This window comes from Cupressus sempervirens, chromosome 11 (assembly GCF_028749045.1).
Source record: "Cupressus sempervirens isolate cs-2001-9-10 chromosome 11, ASM2874904v1, whole genome shotgun sequence".
NCBI classification, from domain to species: Eukaryota; Viridiplantae; Streptophyta; class Pinopsida; order Cupressales; family Cupressaceae; genus Cupressus; species Cupressus sempervirens.
The window spans coordinates 559,207,298-559,226,540 of NC_143128.1; the positions used below are offsets into that span (position 1 = coordinate 559,207,298).

The window sequence follows — 19,243 nt, forward strand, 5'->3', positions numbered from 1 at the left end:
AAAGTCTTTTCATATTCATGTTTAAAACATTCCATCTGAACTTCAATTTTAGAATGACATATATATATATATATATATGAAATTAAAATTAAAGATATCTCTAAAATATTATTTTTATTAAATAATTTTAAATAATCAAATTAATGTATTTTTTTATATATTAAAATTAATCTTATGAAATTAAATAAGCTAATTGATTAGGAAGAAGGAAAGAAGGAATATTAATGACATTTGTAAGACCAAGCAATCTAAAGAACTTAAAGTAAAAGCCACAGCTTTAACAAGTTTACAAAATCTCTTTCCATGTAAACTCATCTTAATGAATCTTGATCTAGAAACTCCCTAATTTGTGAAACCTTGTCTCTCTAAAATTTGAACTAAACCACATTTACTTTAAATGAGGAGTATCCTCAACGCGGGAAAACAAAATATTGGAAAGTGAAGCCGAACTGCTCGACATAAATAATTTGTGGTTTTAAACAAGAAAAAGCCCGAGAAGAGATCTGTCAGGGTCTGGAATCCATCTGGCCAGTGCAGGTTGATGTCATATGATTGGAAATCAAAATTGACCTCTCAGATGAAAAGGTAGGCTATTCTATATCAATGATGATTTGAATTTGTACAATTTCTCTTCATTTATTTATCAGCATTTTCATTTCAGAAAAATGCGACGAAAAGCGGAAGATTCTTCTAAAGGTACTACCTCAAATTCAAAGCGTGTTCATTTATTCCTGTGAATTGCACACGCCACTGAAAATTATACGTTAATGAAAGAATCTATCAGTTTGAAAATTTATGATGCCCAGTCACGGTTGAAGTTTACTAGTGAACTTGGTCAAGATATCATAGCCCAGGAGTATTAACTCGACCAAGTTGGTTTTTGGTTTGGATTTTAACTCAAAAGTACCTTTGCCTTTTATGCAAGATTCCTGACGAAACTTGAATGGTGTGGATTCCAGAATGTAAACTTAGGAGGAAAATAACATGTTCCCATAGGAGACAAACGTCATGCTTAGAATATCCCATAATTGAGGTTAATAAGAACGCTTATTCCTCACTATACTTACGGAGAACTGGAATGCAACGAATTTTTTAAATTCTGGGAAACTCCTTATTTTCGGGTGTAAAGCTTGGCTTGGTAACCATGGCCTACGGGTTTTATATTATATCAAATTCATCGAGAATATGTGCTGGACAGTGTTGCTTGGGAATGCCGCACCCAGCTAGTTGGATGTGATATTTTGCTACAAGACTCTATCTTTCTTCAAGGGATTACAATTGTACCTTTTATTGTTAAACTTCGATTCTTTTACAACTTAAAAGCTTGTCCAATTGAAAAGGTATTTAATGTAAACTTCCAAGTTGAGAGAGTTGGATGTGGTGTTTTACCCGACTTGAACTCTTTATCATGTCTCCCTAGATTTGAATAAGGGCTCTCATGTTGAATTCCCAATGCTTTAACCTCCTAGGCACACTGATCTCATCTTACTTGACATTTAAGAATATGAATTTCTGTACCTAGCGAGTTAGATGCCATATTTTACCAATTTGAAAAACTTATCACATCTTCTTGGGTTTGAACTTGAGGCTTCATAATGGGAGTTCCTACTTTTACCACTAAGCCAATCCTATTTAAGATGGTAGAGTGTAATTTTTATCACTTGTATCAAACAAAAATATTATGTTTAATAGTGGGAAAATAGGGCACACCATGCATATTCTTTAAGGACTACAAACAAACAAATGAGTTTGAAGGAATGTGATTTTGCAATAAAAGATCATTATGTAATGTTGTTCATGGTAATTTAAATGAAGCTAAGTTGCTGGTCCTAGCATGGGAATGGGTTTTGGTATGATAGTTTCTTTTCCTTGGGTGTGGTTTGTTAAGCATGAATGCTTGATGTTGCTAGAAGTATGACCATATGGGAGAGATTGTCAGTATGTTAGAGAGATGATTGAGTGCTTGTGTTGTATTCATGACTTTGTTTGTCAGTGATGTCAACATATTAGTTTTCTGGATAGTTTAGTTAGAGTTGCAGAGGAAGATTCATTCGACGAGATTCGTGGTTAGAGAGTTATGTTCTGCGCACTTAGAGGAGAATTCAGGAACTTGTTCTGATGTTGTGTCTATGTTCGGGGAAAGAGATTTGTTGATTTGCGTGAGTAACAAAAGATTTTGTGGAGACTGCTCTCATAGTGAATTTCTAGAAAGCGAATATTGGTAATTGTGCTGTATCTTTTTTGTGAGGTTGAAGATTGTTTAGCGGGCTTGGATTATGGTTGAAGACATGTTTAGGATGCTTTGGTTAACATGGCGGGATTAAATGTTCATTTTGTAAAGATTTGTGATGTTTGTTCATTATATTGTTCCTAGGAGGCCGACTTGTTAATATCATTATGTGAAGTGTTATTTGTAATGTAGCGTGTAATGTAATATCTTAGTGTGGTCTTGTACTATTAATTGTAAATTGAGAAAGCCTCAAGGCCGACTCAATGCTTGTTTTAGGACTTGGTATAAAGGAAAGTTTGTTTCCTTGGTAGTAATCATCAATGAGATCATATGTTATGTTATGCGAGCTTTGGATGCAAATTGTGTAAGATCAAAGCAAAGATTGATGTACTATGAGCTTCAAAGGAACTATATTGGCAAAGGAGTTGTTTAGTCGGTTCATATACTTGGATATGTTATCTTGAAGATTGTTTAGTAAAGACAGTCTTGAACTAATTTGGACAGTGGGTTTAGTTGTCTTCCTATCAACTCCTAACAAGGTTGGCATAGCTCCTAACAGGGTTGGAATCTCTTGATAGGGATTCAAAGTCTCCTAGCAAGGACTCACATGTATTGATTGTATTTCATTGGCTCCTAACAGAGTCTATCCATTCACAAGGAACTTCTATATTAGTACATCATCTTGTGAGCATCATTCCCACTGGAGTTTTCCCTCTTATCAAGCATTTCCCTAGTTAACAAATTTGGTGTTATTGTGCATAGTTATCTTTCTATGATTGTTGCATCTTTTGATTACATGTTTTAGATTTGATAAAGTTATTAAAAGTTGTTTTAAGCACATAACTAATTCAGCCCCCTATCCCTACTCTCAGTTGTCTTGGTGGACTTTACTTTCTAACAATTGGTATCAATGCTTCAGGTCCTTGAAGGAAAATTCTAACAACTTAAGGAGATCCATGGCTTCTTATTTCAGGAAAGAAAATTCGAAGTTTGATGGAGTGAATTATGATAGATGGAAGGAAAAGATGAAGACAAACTTGATGTGCATGGGTCTAGAATTTTGGTTGGTCACATTCAAGAAGAAGGATGCAATAGATGAAGATAAGCTTGATTCATGCGAACAAGATGCTAAAGACCTATTCATGCAAAACATGCTTGCTAAAGAAGCACTATGTTAGCTCTTCTAGAGTTTGAATATGCAAAGGTAAAATTCTTAAAGCTTGCACATGAAATTTGGATTACATTGCAGAATTTATTTGAAGGTGATGAATATGCAAAGAAGTCTAGATTAAAGAGTTGGATATGTATGTTTCAAAGTGTTAAAATGTAGGAAGATGAAACTATAAGGGGATATTTTAGTAGGATATCTGAGATTGTTGTAGGAATTAGAAGTTGTGGTGGAAGCAAAACAAAAGATGAGATTGTGTGGAAGATTTTAAAAACTGACACCTTATCATCAGAAGGCACAAATGATTGAAGAAGTTATTCCTCGCACACCTAGCTTTTCTAGAGAAATTCTTCTTGAAAAGTTGCAGGCATTTGAATTATGATGAAACATAATGAAGGATTACGTAAGGTTGAGAATGCTTTCAGTGTATAGAGAGACAAACCTACACTTACAAGGCATGCGAGTAGAAGTGGAATTGTGCTAGAGAATGGATGATAGAACAAGAAGAAGACAAGAAGATTGATGGACTTACAAATCTTATAAAGAGGGAACCAAAAGGTAAGAAAATCCTTGTTTGTTGGACATGTAAGGAACTTGGTCATTATTCATCTAATAGTCCTAAGAAAGAAAAGAAGATAAAGCTTAAATCTAGAATTCCAAAAGATTGCTTCTTTGTTACTGAAGATGATGAACTTGATTTTAAGATGGTAAATTTCCTAGATGATAGTGATGATGAGATAAGATTTGTTGCTATTAAGGAACAAAGTTCTGAAATGAAGAAGCAAAGGAAGAAAAAGCCTTAGTATCACATGTTGAAAAGAAAAAGTCTAATTGGATTATAGATAGTGGATGTTCTCATCATATGACTGGAGATATGAATAAGTTTGTTGAATTGAATAGTTATGATGGAGGAATAGTTATAGTTGGAAATAATGCACCATGTTAGATTAAAGGAAAAGGATCAGTTACTCTTGATGGAAAGACTAACATTGAAGTTGTTTACTTTGTAGATGGATTGAAACATAATCTCTTAAGTGTTGGACAACTTGTTGATGAGGGATATCAATTGTAATTTACAAAGAAGACTTGCATAATAAAAGACAAAGATGGCACACAAATTGGTACATGTACAAGGACTAAAGGAAATGTTTTTTGGTTGAATCCCATTGAGATGACATGTTTGGTTGCTAAAGTGGATGATAATTGGTTATGCTATAAGAGATTTTGTCACATTAACTTTGACAACACTGTGAAGATATGTACAACACATGCAGTTATAGATTTGCCTAAGATTGTAAAACCTTCTAACATGATTTGCACAGAATGAGTGATGGCAAAGTAGAAGAAAAGTTCATTTCCAAGCAAAATATTTACAACTACAACAAAGTTGGAGATTGTGCACACAGATTTGAGTGGTACTACGAGAACAAGAGCATTTCTTGGTGAAAGGTACTTTATGCTTCTTATTGATGATTTTACTAGGATGATGTGGGTAATATTTCTTAGAGAGAAATCTAAAGCTTTTGAGAAATTCAAGATATTTAAGAGTAGAGTTGAGAATGAATTTGGCTTGAAGATTAAGTGTTTGAGAGCAGATAGAGGAGGAAAATTTATTTCAAATGAATTTAACATATTTTGTGAGGACAATGTTAGAAAGAGACAACTTTCAGCTCCTAAGACACCACAATAGAATGGGATAGCAGAAAGAAGGAACAAATCAATAACTGAAGCAACTAGAGCAATGATGTTTGAGAACGATATCTCATATATCTTTTGGGGAGAAGCAATGAACATTGCAATATACACAATGAATAGAGTACATATTAGACAAGGCATTGGTAAGACACCTTATGAACTTTGGTATGGTAATACTTTAGAATCTTTGGAAGTAAGTGTTATATTAAAAGGGATAATGATATTGGGAAGTTTGATTATAGAAGTGATGAAGGAATGTTTCTTGGATATTCATTAAAGAGCAAAGCATATAGATGTTTTAATCAAAGATTGAAGACTATTGTTGAGAATGCTAATGTGAGAGTTGATGAAAAGTTTAGAACTCAAGAGAGGATACTTGATTATGATTATGATGGAGAGACTAATCAAAGGACTAACAATTAGAATGTTGAGTAGGAATTGTTTTATGAAATTGACCATGATATGTAGACTGAATTATAAAGGGAAGAACAGAGAAAAGAACAGGGAACTGAACCTATATCGGAACGAAGAGCAGAAATCAGAATTGAGTAGGGAACACCTAACATAAACGTTGCAAAGAATCACCCTATAAACCAAATCATTGGGAGTGTAAACAAAGGAATTATGACAAGAAACAAGCTGAGTGAAGAATTATGTTTAATATCACAAGTTGAACTTAAGAGTGCTGATGAAGCTTGTAAAGATGAGTTTTGGACAAAGGCTATGAAAGAAGAGCTTGAGCAGATAGAAAAGAACAAAACTTGGGAATTAGTTCTTAGACCTAAAGACGAACATAATTGGAACAAAGTGGGTATTCAAAACAAGATGAATGAGCAAGGTGAAGTAGTGAGAGACAAAACAAGGTTAGTATGCAAATGTTATTCACAAAAAGAATGAATTGACTTTGAGAAAACTTTTGCACCTGTTGCTAGATTGGAGGCAGTTAGAACGTTTTTGGCTTATGCAGCTAATGAGAATTTTAAGGTTTATCAGATGGATTTTAAGTCAACTTTTCTTAATGGAGAACATTGAACAACTTGATGACTTTCTTTTGATAGAAGAAAAGGATATGGCTTACAGATTGAAGAAAACATTATATGAACTAAAGCAAGCACCAAGAGATTGGTATGCAAGGTTGGACACGCATTTGATTAGTTTGGGATTTGAGAAAGGTAATGCAAACAATAATTTGTATTTAAGGAAGAATGGAGGCAGTTTATTGATTATTGTAGTATTTGTGGCTGACATCATTTTTGGAGGAAATGATAAAACTAGTAAGACATTTTTAGAAGAGATGAAAGAATTTGAGATGAGTATGATTGGTGAGATGAAATATTTCTTGGGATTGCAAATTGTTCAGAATAAGGATAACATTTTCATATCACAAACCAAGTATGATTGGTGAGATGAAATATTTCTTGAGATTGCAAATTGTTCAGAATAAGGATGATATTTTCATATCACAACCTAAGTATCTTAAGGACTTGTTGACAAGATTTGGATTGGGAAATTGTAAACTTGTTGGAACACCTATGGTGACAGGATCTAAGTTCTCAGGGAAAGATGAATCTCCTAGTGCATTGCAAACAAGATACAAATCAATGGTTGGAGGATTGCAATATTTGACACATACTTGACCTAATATAGCTAATGTAGTTTGAATTGTTGCAAGATTTCAAGCAAATCCTAAAGAAAGACATCTGTAATAGTAATTTTTTTTCTAGATACTTGAAAGGAACTTCAGATTATGGGCTATGGTATGACAAATTACGTGATTTCACATTATGTGTAGACATTGATGCAGATTGGGCAGGAAGAGTAGATGACAGAAAGAACACTAGTGCCAGAGCATTTTTCCTTGGAGGTGGATTGGTTTCTTGGCTAAGCAAGAAACGAGATTGCATTTCACAAAGTACAACAAAGACATAATATGTAGCAACAACAAACAATTGTAATGAGCTAATTTGGATGAAGCAAATGTTGAAAGATATTAGAATTGAGTTTATTGAGCCTATTATCATACATTGTGATAACACAAGTATAGTTAGCATGTCAAAGAATCTAGTGTTACATTCAAAGACAAAACACATTTGAATTAAGTATCATTTTTTGAGAGAAAAGGTAGCAAAGGAAGGAATCAGAATAGAGTATGTACGAAGGAGCAAATAGCATACATATTTACAAATTCTTTAGCTAAGGATATATTTGAGTATCTAAGAGGAATGCTTGGGGTTATGTCCCAACCTTCTTCAGAGTAGTTGATTCAAAGATTGCATTGGTCTAGTATGAATTAGAGCACTATTCTTTTATCTTGATTAAATGCTTGATACTTCTCCTATTGTGGAGTATCTGTGTTCAAGCTAAGTCATTAAGGACTCTTGGTAATCATGTTCAATAGTGTCTTTGGACACTTGAGCTTTTGCAGATTAGTTCAGAGATGATTTAGAGAATTGACATAATGACACCTTTTGTAATTGATGTTAATGGGGGAGAGTATTACATGAAAAACACCTTTTAGAGCTAATGGGGGAGAGATATACATTATTGGGGAGATTAGACAAGAAAAACTCTTTACATCTTGTTTGTAAGAGAGAGATATGCTTATACATTCATGGGCAACATGAATGGGGGAGTATAGGAAGATGAGGAAGAAATATACTTCGGTATTCATGGTTCTTTGATGTTTTTCATCATATGTTGCCACTAATGCCAAAGTGGGAGATTCTTAAACATGAATGCTTGACGTTTCTAGGAGTATGACTGTATGGAGGAGATTGGCAATATGTCAGAGAGATGATTGAGTGCATATGTGTTGCATTCATGACTGTGTTTGTCATTGGTGTCAACATATTAGTTTTGTGGACAGTTTAGTTAGAGTTGCAGAGGAAGATTTGTTTGGCGAGGCCCATGATTAGAGAGTTATGTTCTGCGCACTTAGAGGAGAATTCAAGAACATGTTACAGTGTTGTGTCTATGTCTGCAGAAAGAGGTATGCGGATTTGCGTGAGTTATCGAAGATTCTGTGGAGATTGGTCTCATAGTGAGTTTCTGGAAAGTGAGTATTGGTAATTATGCTATATATTTTTGGCGAGGTTGAAGATAGTTCAGTGGGCCTGGATTATGGTTGAAGACATGTCTAGGATGCTTTGGTTAACGTCGGGGAATCAAATGTTTATTTTGTAAAGATTTGTGATGATTGTTCAATGTATTGTTCCCAGGAGGCCGACTATTGTTAATATCATTATGGGAAGTGTTATTTGTAATATAACGTGCAATGTAATATCTTAGTGTTGTCCTATACCATTCATTGTAAATTGAGAAAGCCTCAAGGCTAACTCAATACTTGTTCTAGGATTAGTATAAAGGAAAGTTTGTTTCCTTGGTTGTAATCATCAATAAGATCAAATGTTATGTTATGTGAACTTTGGATGCGAATTGTGTAAGAACAGAGCAAAGATTGATGTACTGTGAGCTTCAAAGGAAGTGTATTGGCACATGAGTTGTTAACTCAATTCGTATACTTGGATATGTTATCTTGAAGATTTTTTTGTGAAGATAGTCTTGAAGCAATTTGGACAATGGGTTCAGTTGTCTTCCTATCAACTCCTAACAAGGTTGGCACAACTCCTAACAGGGTTGGAATCTCTTGACAGGGATTTAAAGTCTCCTAACAGGGACTCATATGTACTGATTGTATTTCATTGGCTCTTAAAAGAGTCTATCCTTTTACAAGGAACTTCTATATTAGTACATCATCTTGTGGGCATCATTCCCACTGGGGTTTTCCCTTTGATCAAGGGTTTCCCTAGTTAACAAATCTGGTGTTGTTGTGCATGGTCATCTTTCTATGGTTGTTGCATCTTTTGATTACATGTTTTAGATTTGATAAAGCTGTTTTAAGCACATAATTGATTCGCCCCCCTTTCTTGGTTATCTTGGTGGACTTTACCTTCCTAACATGGGTCTTGGTCCATCCATTCATTCATTGATGCATAAGAGTTCTTCTAGAATGAAAAACTTAGTAGAGTGATTTTTGGTTAGTCTAGGTGCAACCCGGGAAGATCTTAACCTATTTGGAGCAGCCAAGAAAAAATTCAAGTAGATACAAAAGCATTGAGTGTATGAAGGAATTGCACAACATTTCGTTGAAGTTCGGGAACTGCTACCAAACATTTAGTTGGGCATGAATGCAAAAAATCACTGTATAGATAGCTTGCAATCACCTTATGAGACAATATGGCTCCTTCTATGGTTTTCGTCCTAGAAGGCCTCTTGTGCATACATAACATAAATCAAAACTTGCATGTCTTCCATACATTAGCCACCCGTATAAATACATGTTCTCCTAAGGGTTGGGTTAGGGGAAAATAACTACTCAAAACAAAACCAAGTCGACCACAAGAAAGGAACTCATGAAAACATGTCAGCTTCTTGAGTTGAGTTATTCAAAATCATTAATAATTACATTTATTTGTAATTTTAATTAATTATTTATTTAAAAATTCATTTACCTATTATTAAAGTATTCAAGCAAAAAAATATGAAACATCATGCGCCACCCGTCCCAGATGTTGCTTGAACTCAAGCAACTCTAGACTTGGATGTCTTGCTTCTACTCCTTCCTATGTTGCTTCTTTAGTAACCTCAGTGGAGATCCCCTCAATATAATGTATCTAGATTTCCCAAACCCCTGTGACCTGGTTGCCATGATTGCCTGTATGCGAAACTTGCTTTTTTTTCTTCACAACTCACTCTTAGACATCTTGACTAAAGTTTTCTTATGAAGTATCATGTTTTTCTAAGGACATTACTTTAGTAGCATAGGAGATGCTTTCTTGGAACTCAACATTTCCTTGGTCATTGAATCTTTGAAACTTAAAACCTACTCAATATCATCTTGCACAGAGCTTGGATTAAACACTCTTCCTATAAGGGGTCTAGCTAGGTCTTTCACAAAGAAAGATACAAGCCTTATTTATAATACACCTAAAATCATCATTGTAAGTCTTTGAAATTTTGCAACATAATCTTCCACCTTACCCTCTTGCTTTACTAGTTCCAATTCTCTAAAATGAGTCTTAGAATCATTCCTATTGAACCTCTCTACCAATCTTCGACTGAAGACGTCCAAGGTGGTAACAAAATCATGTCCTAGGGTTATCATGCCATGGATGCAATGTTGTGACTTTGATGGCTTCTTGTTCAAGCTTTGGGCTCAATGAGAGATATGTATCTAGTTTATGCAACCAAGCCCTTGTTGATGAACTTCTAGATACATTGAAAGTTGGGATGGCAATCTTCGCTAATCAGTGTTGAATGTCCTTCCTTCCTTTATACCCTTTCCTCCCATGCCAAGTTGCTTCATCTCATAATTGTCCTTGAAAGTTGGATCTGCATGAATGACAAGGCTAAGATATAGTATGCGTCATGAAATCTTGTTGTGTCTTCCTTAGCCCTAAAGGTAATTGTACCATCACTAGTTGAAACTTTTGCTCCACTATAATCGTTGTTATCAGCACTATTGATACGTTTGTCTTGGCTGTAAGTAGAACAAACACAAGTTATGGTCATATGACGATGAGATAGCAAAGAGCACCAGGGTGGTGTGATTTTCATCAAGCTTGCTTGCCTCCATCTCCTCAAAACACTTAATCTTCCAAGTGTGCTCACTGCAGAGAGTGCCGAGCATGAGCGTCATGGAGTCAATAAAGAGGTGTAGACAATACCCCAAAGAGTCCCGTGTCGTCGGTAAATATTGTGTAGCCTATAGCCGACAGGTTGATGTCGTCAGTAATTGTTATGTAGCTGACGGACCCCTTCGGGAAGGTTATTGTTATGTAGCCGACGAACCCCTTCGAGAAGGTTCTTCGGAAAGTATATGTACACCATCGAAGAGCATTGTAATTATCATTGTAAGCATTATGTAATCTCTTTGGCATATGTGAATAATAAAAGGAGTACTGTTGTTCTTGTCTATTGTTTGTATGCATTAATCTATTTACCCCATATGGTAAACATAGGAAAACCCTTTTTCACCAAGCAATGCGACTGTTGGAAATAAGACGACTGTCTAGAATAGTGCAGGTGTGCAGAACAACGCGAGTGTGCATAACAACGTGGGTGTGTGAAACAACGCGGGTGTGCATAATAGCGCGAGTACACACCAAGTACCTCCAACTTGAATAGTAATGGCTAGACCAAGGGAAAAATTGCCAAAGTTTGATGGTGATGGAATAATCGATCCAATCAGACATTGTAAGACATGTGAAACAATTTGGATGGCAAATGGCATAGTCGACACAAATGAATGGGTCTGACAATTTTCAGCAACCCTAAGCGGTATAGTAGTTGACCGGTTTGTCGATGCCGATCCCAAAAAATTAAACACATGGACTGGAGTTAAAAAAGAGTTTATCACCGAATTTCAATTGCTGCGAGATGACAATGAGATCGTAGCAAAAATATACACCACAAAGCAAGGGAAAAATGAAACCATCTGTGTCTTTACTAGAAAGCTAAAAGAATTAATAAATAAAATGGAAAGTAAGTCGACAAATGGGCTGAAAAAGAGATGGTTCATAGAAGGACTACGCTCGGAGTTGAGGAAGAAAATGAAGATTGTGCCGCCATCATCATACACCGAAGCATATAGTTGGACGATGGACTTAGAGAGTGAACAAAAAATGAAAAAGAAGCAGAAAAGTAGCTCATCCAACTCAGATGACGCGTCTTCGAAAGAAGATAGCAGTGATGACAAAAAGGGCAGCAAGAAGGTCTGAGCTCTCCAGAAGGATATGATTAGAATGATGAAGGAATTTAAGAATATGTAAAAAGAGACGAAGGGAAACGAGCTATGGTGCACAAAATGCAAGACAAAAGGTCACACGAAGGGATCCTGTCCGAAGAACCAGTTCTGTGAGATCTGCCAAATTATGGGACATTCCTTAAAAGAATGCCCCTTCAATATGAAAACAAGAGGACATCAGCAAGTGCTCCTGACACAAAACACGTCAGGAGGGAACGAAAACACAAACAATGATGGTGCCACTTCGTGTGGGTATAAAATTATTAGCAGAGGGCAAAACAACAATACCAACAATAATACCAACAATAATAATGGGGGCCGTAGCCGAATTCAGTATGATGCGAATGGTCGCCCGATGGTTCAATGTCGAGCATGCAATTTGTGGGGCCACTTTGCACGGAATTGTACATCAACCAACGCACCAAAGTTGTTATGTAGATGGTGTGGTCCTAGAGATCATGAAGATGACAAGTGCCCGAAATCCTTAATAAATTTGATCAACATCCGGACGGACAAAGAGGAAGTTTTGACAATCACACGGAAATAGGCAAAACTGTACCCAGACCCTATGGAGGAAAATAAGAGATTGGAAGAAGCACGGGCGGAAATTGAGAAAGCAATGTAGGCAAAGAAATCACAATTGAAGGACACTACCGGTACCTCAACATGGAACTGCACAGAACAAAACATCATACGACAGATATTACAAACTGAAATACCAGTGAAGTTACATGATCTGATCCTCACAATGCCTCAACTACGGACAACACTCACAAACATAGCCCCAACTACTAAACTAACAGGAGAACATGGAAGGGAAAAGGAAAGCGGAGCAAGTGCAACGGACCCAATATTGTTAGCCCTCACATTCGGACAGCATTCGACAGTCGTTGAAATGGGTATATTAGGAACGGTCCTTTCAGACACAATTGTAGACGGAGGTTCAGGGGTAAACGTTCTACCAGAAGATACCTGGAAGAAGTTGGGACAGCCAATGTTGTAGCCACCTACATTCCAGTTGCTCACGATGGACCAACACGGCATTAAACCTCTCGGCGTCTTGATGGCACAACTAGTGACTATTGGAACACAATCGTTCCTACTCGATTCCGTTGTCATTCTGTTGAAGAGGAGAGGATATGATGCCATTCTGGGCCGTGGATGACTCGTACAAGCAAAGGTTAAGCATGATTGGAAGAAGAATACACTATCACTAGAAAGCAAAGGGCAAAAATTCGTTATTAATTTACGCACACAAATGGCGGGCGAAGAAGCCGTATCATCTGATTCCAAAGCAGAGGATGAAGGAAAGCAACGATTGGAACCCAATAAGGAAGGAGTCCTATGGTTGGAAGGTGGATTGACGGACACGATGATTTGGATTCAGTGAACGGCCTTTTCCACTGGTAGATGGAGGATTACGAGCTCTTTCCGAGTTGTAATATGTGAAGGGTCAACAAAGGTGAGAAAGAAGAGGGAAACGAATATCCAAAGGAATACAAAGAAGAGGAAGAAGGAAAGTTGGTTACGACAAAAGCTTAAGGGAAAAACATACAGTACGAACCCAAAAAAAGGAAAGATTCCACTGTATGGTGCACAATAAACAGATTGCGTGGGAAAAAAAGTTACGTTGAACCACAGATATAGTAGAAAGGTGCCGGCAGCAAGAAAAACACATCATACGGTCTACATAGGAAACAAAGAGTAAGGGTTTAATAAAAGTTTCAGCAATACGGAGTGAAAGTTCTAAAATCAAGAATACAGTTATTGACGGCAAGGAGTGGCAGCCGACGGAATTCATGGTACCGAGCTTCGGGAACAAACTGGGCAATATGAAAAACTTGAGGGAGAGATCGTGTAACTTAAATAAACATGATGAGCGACGATTGCAGGCACAATGGGCCATGGGCGTGACACAGAACAGGTGCAAAGCGTGACATGATAAACACCTAAAACTAAACAAGTTTCAACTGAGACAACTGGTGTTGAAATATAACGGGCAGAATGAAATCAAACTTGGCAAGTTTAGAGTAGGAACATGCAAGATACGGGAAGTTGGTGATAACGGGGTGATGAAGTTATGGACACTCGACGGGAAGGAAGTACCAGACACGGTGAATAGGTCAAAGTTAAAAATCTATCATGAAGGGAATAGTCCCTCGTTGACGAACAATTATTTAAAATATATATACATAAAAGAAAAAAAAAGAGAGTGAAAAAAAAAGAAAAAAAGAAGGAAAAAAAGTGAAGTATTTAAAGCCACTGTACGGTGGCTTCAACAAGACATTGGTCGTCGTATGGCTTTTTTAAGAGCCTCATAGCCGTACAGATAACACAGCAAAGATTTTATTATTTCACCCTACGGATTTTTTGTTATTCCACTGAGAGGCAATCAGAGGTTGAAGAGTGACAGTATTTGGCAGGCACCGTACGCTCATCTTTTTATTTCATCGTACGACCTTTTAAAGAGAGTTTCATTGCCGTATGACAAATTATAATCTTGCATTGGCATCCTACGACAATTTAATACAGGCATCGTATGACGATGTAACTTAGCCACCGTACGGCAAATTGGGAGAAAGATAGGTGATAGACGAAGTAATCTGTACAGTAACTTGAAGCATAGCATGTGTTGGTAAAACCATCAAGCGGCGTATTATGTGGTGTGCTCGTACAGTGTACGACTCTTGCAGGTAGCACTTTCAACGCATTCATGGCAACGCCTTCCTCCATCCAACCACAACACGACCATGTTTAGGGGTGTGCGGGTACAAACGTCGAAACTCATCCAATGCAGAACGAATTAACGCCTTTGAGGGATGGGCACGGAAATGAGACTTCTTACCATTGGGCTATTTACCACGAACTCTTGCAAGCATTCACAGTGATTTGTCTGAATTGTTTAACCATATAAGAGAAGCTCACAGATCAACAGAAGGAAGCAGTCAGAAGAGAAGGCAGAAGGAAGCAGTCAGAAGAAAAGGAGCAAAAAAAAAAAAGACGACAAATAAAAAATGTTTAGAATGAATAATGTGTGATGCCGAAAGGGAAGGGAAAGACATAAACAAGTAGAAAACACAAGCAATTGCCAGAAAGAGTGTGGAATTAGAAAAAAATCACAAAAATGGTGTGTTCCATGGAGTTTTGTGTGGGTTTGAGAGTGCTAATTTGGTCTTGGTGGCGGGGGCACTGCTCCTCGACCTTGTCTTGTATCGCGACTGGGGCTCTGCCCGAGGACCTCGTGAGGGCATTGCCCCTCGACCTCGCTAGGGGCAATGCCTTGTAGACCCACAGTCGGTTTAGTTATCAGTTGTGGGAAGTGTGACCAGTTGAGGAGACTTGGCGCTACTGCAGGCATAGTATGCCAGAGGTAGAAAGATCAACGGAGCAAGCCTAGTGGTGAGTATTCCTGCCTATCACACGGGTGACCTGGGTTCGGTCCCTAGCAACGGTGCCAAATGTTTACCGTATGGGGTAAATCGTTTAATGCATACAGACAATAGACAAGAACATGTAACACAAAAGTATTCCTTTTCTTATTCACATATATGCCGAAGAGATTACATAGTGCTTCCAATGATGATTACAATGCTCTTGGATGGTGTACATATACTTTCCGAAGAACCTTCCCGAAGGGGTCCGTTGGCTACATAACAAGAATCTTCTCGAAGGGGTTTGTTGGCTACATAACAATAACCTTCCCGAAGGGGTTCGTCGGCTACATAACAATTACCGATGACATCAACCTATCGGCTAAAGGCTAGACAATATTTGCCGACGACATCCTGCCAGTGCAACACATGGCAGCGCAACAAAGTTCTAGCATCTCCACGTAAATTTTCCTCTCCCCAATTTTCGTCATGCCAACACATGACCAGGCCATGGTCACGTAATGAAAAGCATGGTAGGACCCACACTCTACAAGAAAATTGCTGCTTCTTCAATTAGTGGCAGATCCTGACATGGTTTTCAGATCACTGGAACATCTTCCCCATCATGATGGCGAGAATTACAAATAGGCGTAGGTGGCATTCATGTCGTGCACTGGAAAGAAAAGTATTGATTTAAAAGGTAGTGTATCTAAATGGTTGTAACGACAAGCTAAAACCACAATGATTTCCCCACATAGCACAATTATAGGCCTCTCCTTTCAATGTCTTCGAGATTCAATTCAAAGATTTCTTTCTATAGAAGGCTTGCATGCACTTTGTAATAAGGGAGACTTTTGGAGAGCTTAGTTAGAGCTAAGGTTTCCGCTCTAGGAGTTTTTTTCACTAGCAAAACATTCAAACATAACTGCATTTGCATTCTTCTGACCCTAGTCTTGTAAGTCTCTGCATATTCAATAGAAGAAATATATTGGACTAAGCCTAGCATTTCTTGTTCTGTATGTTTTTCTCTGTTTTGTGGATGGTTTTAAGGTTCCGTGGCATTTCTAAACAAATATAGCCATCATTTGTTACTTTTAGGATCTTATATTCTACTTTGGGTTGTTAAGCTGTTTGATAATGTATGCTTACTCTTTCAATGCTTGAGGCCTAGGATTATACCATGCCATTATTGTGAGCAATATTTTCTAAGGATAGTCATTTTGGTGGGGTAGTAGGGTGCTTCCTTGTGAGCCTTGACAAGTGCTTCTTATGGGAAGATATAAATGCCTTGGCCTGTGTCGAGGATCTTTCCATGGTGTTCTCCTCCCAACGATGAAGATTTTGTGGTGTCTTGTGCTCATTTCTAGGGCCTAGCATCTTCGTTATTACTGATGGGAGTGTGGAGTGTTTCACAATCACTAGCGCTTGGCCTTAGTTTTTGTTTAATTTTCTTCCCCTTTTCTCAAGAACCAAGAGAAGAGACGACTTCTATAAAACCTTGGAGGTTGTTTCGCTTGGTGCACTTTGTCGCAACTTTGCGAAACTTTCGGACTCCCCTCATTTGGGCGGGAGGCTATCCTAGATCAACAAGCACCATTTCAAACGAGCCTCCATGTACTTGTTGCTTCTTATTCCTCTTAAAAGTTGAATCATTTCCCCCATACCATCCCTTATGCTTGCATGAATTTCTCTCCCTAATGAACTCTTGGGGGTTTGCCTCATCTCTATCACCCATTGCCTTCTTTTCTCTTCGCTTATATCTTTTATACCTATCACTGATCAATCCGCAGACTGGCGGAACACCCAGTTCTGATACCACTGAAACCAATTTAAAAATGTTTTTGCAAATCTTATTGTTAATTTCTAGGATCATTTCTGCAAATGTAGAATCATAGCCATTATTGATGATCTCCATATGCAGATTTGGATCTCATATAAATATGAGAGGAGACATGTCTCTATGGTGTAATCATCTTTTAAATAATATTATATTAACATGAAGAATAATAATATATATATATATATAGGAAATGATGATTACCAATAACAATAATGTATATCAAATCGAATCAGTATGACTGAAGCTACAACTTTAACACTCCCTCTTAGTTAGGGAGGATTGGTATAGAACACATTATGCTCTCAAGTATATCAAGAGATATCATCTCACCTTTTATAACACACAATTGAAATAAATTCCATAACTTTAATATAAACTTAAACACCACCTTAAGTGTGGTCTATAATAGTAACTATGTCATGGTGTTTGACAAGATCCGGCCCAAAGAACCATAACACATTGGTTATCATGGTGTCCGGAAAAATCCGGTCCAAAGAACCATGATGAGTTTGTTATCATAGTGTCTGACAAAATCCGGCCCAAAGAACCATGATAATAGGTCTACCATGTATAAGATCGCCACCCTAGAATGGTTACCTTCTATCTGTTCATTATCATGACTTCCAACACTCTGGGACAACAAATTAATGAAGTCTGTCACGATAACAAGTCTACCATTTATAAGATTGTCATCTTAAAATGATTACCTTCTGTTTATATAAGTCAATGAAAGATCATCACCTTTCATTACATATCATATGTGAAATAGTAACCAACATGAACCCAGTCAGAGGATGGTACTGTTGTTCATTTTTCACACATGTTCAAATGAAGGAAAATACATATTACTTTCAAGTAATTTTCAGAAATGCATCAAAGAAAAAGTATTTTATTCGTTTTGAAATAATATACAATGTTCGTATGATGGAACAAATCATGATGGAAATAAAATGCTGAAAGTAAATTTCTCCCACACATCTGACTGTGAAAGTGGTCCCTACGTACTGATATACACCTATACTATACTGAAATCAGTAACGTAAAAGAGGGGAAAAGGGAGAAAAAGGTCTTGGGCACCAGTCATTGCCTGTAATGACTGGTGAAGTGGCGTCCATTTGCATCCACCGTCTTGCTGTTCCGGATCTCGCCCTTCCCGTGCTTCCAATCCCTGCATCTATAAAAGAGAATGGGTTAGATCCAATGGATCTAAGCAATGCTGATAGCTCACTTTATCTCACTTTCATCATCCTACACGCTATTCATCTCAGTAAAATACAGACATACATCAGCAGATAGAGAGGTCGATCATGAAGTGCAAAAGTATTAAAGGGACAATTCATTTTCGTTTTGAAACCTTTTACTTATAAAATTTGGTGAAAACAGGATAGACATAGCAGATGGAATTGGTATGCATACAAGTAACAGCAAATGAAACATTAAAGGGACGAACTTTCAAAGTTTTGAAACTTTTTGTTTCGCTCATATAGCAAGAATGAAAGCTACAGCAGGAGGTCTTCAAAGGAAAACAAAAGATAACCATTTTCAGTCAGTGAAAAGAATGCATCATACAGGTCAGATTGCAAACAGAAGCAAGATAATACTCATAAACTTACAACACCACCAGTGTAGGCACAACGTTTAGAACAGAGATAAATGTGGCAAGTGTTACAACTTTCAGCATTCAGCAACTCTCATGAAATCACAGGTCTGAATAATAAAAAGAATGCTATTTAATATCAGAAGGAAAAAAGGGAGAAGTACGTTACAGCAAGATACTATTGATACAATGTGATGCTCAGAATCTCTACTAAAATCTTTTATGGCGTAAAAAATTCATACACAGCAAAGAGAGAAAACATCAAATCTGGTATGAACGATTATTTTCAGCAAAGGAAAAACACAGTCTCCAGCAGTTTAAGCAAATACAATCAGTACACAACTTCATGAATCTTTTGCAAAATACATCAGTAGACAGGCAGAAAAAGAATTCATTATGAAAGAAAATGTAGCCCAGATTTCATGACATTAATTCATCAAGAAAAGGTTGCTGTAGTTGAATGCTTGTTGTGCCAAGGTCTGGATAGTGAGCTCATAGATTGGGAGGCCATAGCTGATTAATCTTTGATGCAGTCAA

At 37.2% G+C, this 19,243-nt stretch overlaps 1 protein-coding gene across 6 annotated transcripts in view; it reads left to right on the forward strand.

The window, feature by feature from the left end:
• Positions 1 to 318: 318 nt before the first annotated feature.
• LOC149530858 (uncharacterized) overlaps positions 319 to 19,243 on the forward strand; it is a 188,492-nt gene continuing 169,567 nt past the window's right edge. For 3 of the 6 annotated variants that reach the window (XM_089809042.1, XM_089809044.1, XM_089809045.1), the window contains exons 1-2: positions 373 to 585; positions 662 to 696. In XM_089809042.1, the coding sequence (XP_089665168.1) occupies positions 542 to 585; positions 662 to 696 (79 nt within the window). In that variant the 5' untranslated portion in view covers positions 373 to 541. Of the gene's footprint in view, positions 586 to 661; positions 697 to 19,243 lie in introns of all 6 variants that reach the window. The other 3 variants (XM_089809043.1, XM_089809047.1, XM_089809046.1) reach the window with 3 other exon arrangements.